Raw genomic sequence first — 6,777 nt, forward strand, 5'->3', positions numbered from 1 at the left:
ACCCTTCACAGGTCGTGAAGGTCACCATGACTCATTGTGGTGCTCGTGGGGGAATACAGGTTGGCTTGGACGGGCTCCCTTCCCATGTGCTCTTAGACGCCTCGTGAAGGGTACCATGACTCACGGTGGTGCCCGTGGTGGAGTGGACAGTGTCCTCCCTAAGGCATGCTCCTCTAAGTCTATTTCCCGTTCGGGAGGAATGCCGGGCAAGTCATCGGGAAAGACTTCCGAAAACTCACTCACCACGGGGACCGAATCTAAAGAAGGAGTCTCAGACTCAACATCCATTACCCTTACAATATGATAAATGCACCCCTTTGAGATCATTTTCCTAGTTTTTAGACATGAAATGAATTGACCTCTAGGGATCAAATTTCCCCCTTTCCACTCTAAAATGGACTCATTTGGAAATTGAAACTTTACTACCCGAGTCCTACAATCAATAGAGGCCTAACATGCATGCAATCAATCCATCCCCAAAATGACATCAAAATCAAACATGTCTAATTCTATCAAATCAACCAAAGTGACCTTATGAGACAAAGGAATAAGACAACTCCTATAGACTCTTTTAGCCACAACCGAGTTACCAACCGCGGTAGAAACTGAAAAAGGTTCTTCTAACACATCGGGGAGTACTTCAAATTTCATTGCCGCAAAAGGTGTAACAAATGATAAAGTGGCACCGGGGTCTAACAATGCATAAACATCAATGGAAAATACTTGCAACATACCTGTTACCACATCCGGGGAACTCTCTTGGTCACTCGAGATTTGAGAGCATAGAATCGATTCTTCTTGGGAGCATCGGAATATGAGCCACTAGGAGGGACTTGCTTGCCCTCTCTCCCTTAAACTTTAAGCATGGGACAATCTCTTATCATATGACCACTCTTCCCACGATGAAAACAACCATCCGTGCCAACAAGGCACTTCCCCTCATGTTTCTTGCCACACTTGGCACAAGTAGGCCTTGTCATTGAAGATCCACCACTATTGCCTCCTTGAAGCTTAGGGTTAGGCACCCTATATTTGTTGACCCTTGGAGCATTAGAGGAACCTTGGTTGGAGAACCTTCTCTTGAACCTTGGTTTACCTTGACTCTCAAATTTACCTTTGGAAGAATTTCGATCATCGGTCCTTGCCCTCTTCACTTGTCTATTCACTTGCTTGAGCTTTTGTTCCTCAATTTGTTTGGCATGAACCATAGGACGTGAAATATTCATACTTGGGATGAGCATTGCCTAACGACATTCATTGACTACCAAGTTGGATATCCCCATAACAAATTTGTTCATCTTGGCCCTAGAGTCTGCCACCAAGGTTGGAGCATATTTAGACAATTGGGTGAACTTAAGACCATATTCCTTCACAGTCATACCTCCTTGGTGTAGGTTGATGAATTCTTGCATCTTTCGTTCCCTTAACTCTAAGGAAAGAACCTATCAAGAAAGGCCGACTTGAACACTCCCCAATCTACCGGGCCCACTCTTACGGGTCTCTCATCCTTCCATTGCTCATACCAAACTTGAGCCACATTCTTCGATTGATAGGCGGCTAGTTCCACCTTCTCTTGGAGAGACACTCCTATAGCATCAAGCACCTTAAACACTTCATCAATAAACCCTTGTGGGTCTTCCTCCATCTTGGAGCCATAGAACATAGGGGGATTCATTCTTGTGAAATTCGTTATCCTTGAAGCGGTTGTACTTGCACTAGGGTTCACTTGAACTCTAGCATCCCTAGTGACTTGAGCCGTTAAAGCACGAGTCAATGTTTGGAGATCCATCCTTATTTCCACATTTGTCATAGCCCCCACATCATTAGGAGCTTGAGGCTCTTGAGGACCTTGGGAGGAACTCCTTCATTCATGATCTCCTCTTCCATCCTTCTTGCATTCTCCCTTCTTGTATTCGTATCCTATATACACAAGAGAAGGGTTATGAAAAGGACTTCATAGAGTTAAAACTCTCACTTTCATATCCCCTTGGTGCTAAGCATAATTCCCTTCAAAGTCATATTAGGTCTTTGCTTAAATTCATGTTCATGAAAGAATGCAATAGACACTCAAACCATCATAACATCATAATTAGCTCATAGATTGATTAGGTGAGAATGTCCTTTCAACCTTAAAATCATCAACATGTGAGTAAACCTTTCACATCTTATTCATAGTGTATTCATAAGGATTGCCTTACAATTAACACAACAACATCATCATATTCAAAGATATATCATACATAATCATGTGTAAGGGTAGGGGAGAATAATCTTACAACAATACCATAATTACACAATAATCATAACATCTTCACCTTCTAAATGAATCATAAGCTCATACACAAATTCTCTTAAAGATGTACAAACCCTAATATTATGCCCTTCAAGGGTATTGAATCACAATCAACCCCCATCATATTCAATTACTACACAAGATAGGGGGGAATTTCATAATTCAATAGCTTAATCAACATAAACACATTTAATTGACATACTTATAATATCAACCAACCCACATCACCAATTCATGATTCATCAATATGGGGGAAACATGGGTTTATGGGGAATTTTCATCATAAAACATCAATACTCCATTAATAAAACCATAATTCATCATAACCAACCATAATCAACCATAGATAAACAATTGAAAACGTTTTAGAAGTAAACCCATGTCATAGATTGAAAACCCTAAAATTAGGGAATTTGGAATCTTGAAAACATAGTTTGAAGGGGCTCTTTGGGTGATAGATTCCCAAAGACGAAAAGCATCCATACCCTGACTAAAAACTCCAAGAAGTTTGGGGAAGAACCCTTGGAATCCACAAGCCCTAGCTTCAATGAATCATTTCTTCTTCTTTGTGTTTAGAGAGAGAAATATTGAGAGATGAGGAAGTTTTTGATCTCAATTGGGTGTTTGAGTATAATGACTTATTTTGGGTGAATTTGAACTTAAAATGACTTATATAGTAAAATACCCAAAATGACCTCACTTAAGTTAGGCTTAATTAGGAATTGACTTAATTGACCCTCACTGAGGAATCCCGTCCAGGCTCACGAGCTCCTTCATGTGTTATGGTGAGGACCACGACCAGTGGTCCTCCTCGTGAAGGTTGGACAGTGGCTTGGCACTTGGTGCCTTAGACTCATAAGCCCAAGGCATTACCATAAGAGTCTCCACGAGTCGTGGTCAAGACCACGAGCTGTGGTACTTAGGCAGTGAGCTTGCCACTTGGGGCTCTTAAATACTTTGCTTAAGTCTTCTTCACGAAGGGCTCCATGAGCCGTGGTCCCTATCGTGAAGTTAAGGCAGTAGCTAGGCCAAAGGGTGGCCATTTTTCCATGGCCAAGGAAGCTTCACAAGCCGTGGAGTGGACCATAATCTGTGGTCCCACTCGTGAAGGTGGGGTAGTCTGCTCCTAGCTAGGGGCAGCCTTTGACTTTGGCCTTGGCTTGTCCCCTTTGCCTTGGCACTTGCCCCTTTGCCTTGACTTAAATAAACTCCCTTTCAACTCCAGAAGGACTTCTAATATTAACAGAGTCATTTTATGATTTTTAACCTTATGTTTAGGCTCTAGTTTAACCTACCTTTTTTTGGAGTCTTACAATAATCAATTGACATACTTCTAATATCAACCAACCCACATCATCAATTCATAATTTATCAATATGGGGGAATCATGGGTCCATGAGGAGATTTTATCATAATTCAACAATACTCCATCAATCCAACCATAATTCCTCATAACCAAGCATAAAACAATTGAAACTGTTTTGGAAGAAGACCCACGACATAGATTGAAACCCTAGATTTTTGGGGAAATTGAAATATTGAAATTTAGTTTTGAAGGGACTCTATGGGTGGAAACTACCCATAGATGAAAATCCACCATACCTTGCTTTAGAATCTCCAAGAAATTTGAGGAAGGACCCTTGAATTCTCTAAACCCTATCTCCAATGGCACCTTTCTTCTTCCTTGAGTTTAGAGAGAGAAATATTGAGAGGAGGAGATTTTTTTTTTGATTTGGGTGTTTGAGTATAATGACTTGTTTTGGGTGAATTTGGACTTAAAATGACTTATATAGTACACCTAAAAATATCCAAAACGAGCACACTTTAGTTGGACTAAAATAGGAAATGACTTAACTAGCCCTCATTTAATGAACATGCCCAGGTGTCACGAGCCACCTTCACGAGCCGTGGTGAGGACCACAACCCGTGGTCTTGCTCGTGAAGTTGGGCCAGTAGCTTTGCAATTGGTTCCACAAGCTCATTAGCCTAAATCACCTTTACGAAGGGCTACATGAGCCGTGGTCAAGACCACAGTCGTGGTCCCTTCCGTGAAGTTGAGGCAGTAGCTAGGCTACTTGTGCCTCTGGCCACCATGCCTAACTCATCTTCACGAAGGGCTCCATGAGTCGTGGTCAAGACCACGAGCCGTGGTCCCTTCTGTGAAGTTGAGGCAGTGGCTAGGATTTTTGGTTGCCATTTTTCCATGGCCAAGGAAGATTTACGAGCCCCTTCACGAGCCATGGTGAGGACCGCGATCCATGGTCCCACTCGTGAAGGGTGAGGCGATGTGCTCAAGCTGGGGGCAGCCTTGGCTTGGCCCCTTTGCCTTGGCAGTTGCCCATTGGCCTTGACCCTTATAACCCTCATTTCAACTCTAGAAGGTTTTCCAATCTACGGGGAGTCATTTTATGATTTTTACCCTTACATTTAGGCTCTAGTTTAACCTACTATTTTACGGAGTGTTACAGAAGGGGAGGCAGTATCCCCAAGCATCTGGTCCAGGGTCATGACTGCATATACAGATCGTGGACCCTGAGACGGCTTGTGTGGGCCTCCTTCTAGAGGTTCACATCAGCTGTAAGCCAGGGTCAGTTAGGTCGTTTCCTAATTATTTTATTTTGATACTATGTCGTTTTACCCATACCTAGGACCCCTATATAAGTATTTTGAACCCCAAATTCAACCCATTCAAATCATTATCTTAAATTTACCAAAGAAGATCAAGTTCATCCTCTCCAAAATATTTCTCTCTCTAGAAACTTGAAGAAGAAGGGTTCAACCTAGTGTTTCAAGGAAAGTATCTGATTCCACTATTGAAGGCAAGCTTTTGGAATTGAGGTGTGATAGTTTTCATCCATGGATTCCTTCCATTCATGGAGTTCCTAAATTCTCCTATTTTCAAAGCTAGAATTCTCCAATTGAGTTAGGTTTTTCTTCTATTTTATGGGTTCTCTTGATTATTGATTTAATTGATGGAATTATGATCTCTTATGCATGAATTAATGAAATTATATGGTTTTATGATGATTCCCCATGAACCCATGTAATTCTCATGTTTTCCAAATTTTGATGATAGGATGTGGGTTTTGGATTATGAATGAAGAGTTTATGAAATTAAGCATGTTATTATAGGATTTATGTAAATGTTTTAAGGATGCTTTGAGAGTGAAGTATCAATGATAATGTTTTTGTTGTGTTGTTGAAAGGATTTTTCTCATAAACACATAAGAGTATGATTGTGAAATGTTTTCTCCCATAGTAAGGATTTTAAGGTTGAAAGGTCTTCTCACCTATATAAATCAAAGATAAGGAGCTATCCTAATGAAACCTAGCTTGGATTAGTTATTGAATGATACCTTTCCATGATTTACTTATGACCTAGCTTGGATTGGCAAGATGACGTGCCCTTCCATGGATAATTAGAACAAGTAAAAAAATGACTATTCCCTGTGATTTATGCGTAGCACTGAGAGGGTATTGAGATGGAAGCTCTCCCGTGAGTAGAGGCGAGGTTTTAGAAGCAATCTCCTTATCCCTTACATATTTGCCCCGATAGGATGATTTTCTAGATAAACATTATCTAGTTGATCCACCTAAGCTAGAAGTTTATGGTCCTTACGTTGACAAGTAGGACAACCTTTTTCGGTGTGGGAGACACTAGGGGACATGTTATAGCTCACATGGTATCTATGTCGATTTAGGCTACATCCCACAATAATAATGAACTAAGGTTACTTCAAGAAGTATCTCACATGTGTTCAAATGTTTTAAAGATGTTAGCTTACATTGACCATGTTTTATGACTTATGTCTTCTGAACTGTTTTATCATGTTTTAGCTTGGTCATTGCATGTTATGAAATGTCCCCTTTTAATCATGTTATCAAATATTTTATGCATCACTATCATACTTGGTACATGTTTGTACTAAGTATACTCTTGCCTACATTATCCCCAAATGTTGGGTCCGATAGTCAGGGTTCTCATTTCCGTGGCTAGATGCTAATTTAAGAGATTTCAAGATTTGGTGAGTCCTCATGCTTCGAGGACGGATTTTCATTGTTTTCAATTTTCTTAATTACTTTCAGTTTTGAACATGATGTATGGGTGAGGCCCAATTTCATTCTTATGTACTAGATGGCTAATGAGACAAGTGTTTAGACATTCGCTTCACTTTTATAAAACTTTTGGAACTTGAAACGTTGTTCTTTATCTCTGTTATTCTATTTCTTATGTTATGAATGCTAAGTGGCTTGTATGGGGCCTCTAGGGGTCCTATAGGCCATGTTACGCTTAAGGGGTACCTTGGGTCGTGACATTGAATCACCAATTAGAGTTCAGATCACCTTTTTCTCTTTTCAAGTTTAAGATATTTGATCTTTATTTGGCGTTCCCGCTCAAGTTTGTTTTTTGGTTCGGCAAATCGTTGATCAGAACCTTAATTCACCCTTTAAACTTCCATTTAATCACACAACAATGTAAAATT

General features: G+C 40.4%; 1 protein-coding gene across 1 annotated transcript; it reads right to left on the bottom strand.

Annotated features, from left to right (window-relative positions):
• Positions 1 to 851: 851 nt before the first annotated feature.
• On the bottom strand, positions 852 to 1,810 carry LOC125828023 (uncharacterized). The gene is made up of 2 exons (XM_049507328.1): positions 1,496 to 1,810; positions 852 to 1,244 (listed from the first exon to the last, which is right to left on the bottom strand). The coding sequence occupies exons 1-2, from the start codon at positions 1,808 to 1,810 to the stop codon at positions 852 to 854; spliced, it is 708 nt and encodes a 235-aa protein (XP_049363285.1).
• Between the last annotated feature and the right edge of the window lie 4,967 nt (positions 1,811 to 6,777).

The sequence above is a fragment of the Solanum verrucosum genome, unplaced genomic scaffold, assembly GCF_900185275.1.
Source record: "Solanum verrucosum unplaced genomic scaffold, falcon-dt-bn FXZP01000136.1, whole genome shotgun sequence".
NCBI lineage: Eukaryota > Viridiplantae > Streptophyta > Magnoliopsida > Solanales > Solanaceae > Solanum > Solanum verrucosum.

Bases quoted from the DNA above. Each gene is read 5' to 3' on its own strand.
- LOC125828023 (XM_049507328.1), bottom strand. From the start codon at position 1,810: ATGACAAATGTGGAAATAAGGATGGATCTCCAAACATTGACTCGTGCT. The intron at 1,245-1,495 runs GTAAGAGTGGGC...GAATGTCGTTAG, and splicing joins AATGGAAGGATGAGAGACCC to GCAATGCTCATCCCAAGTAT.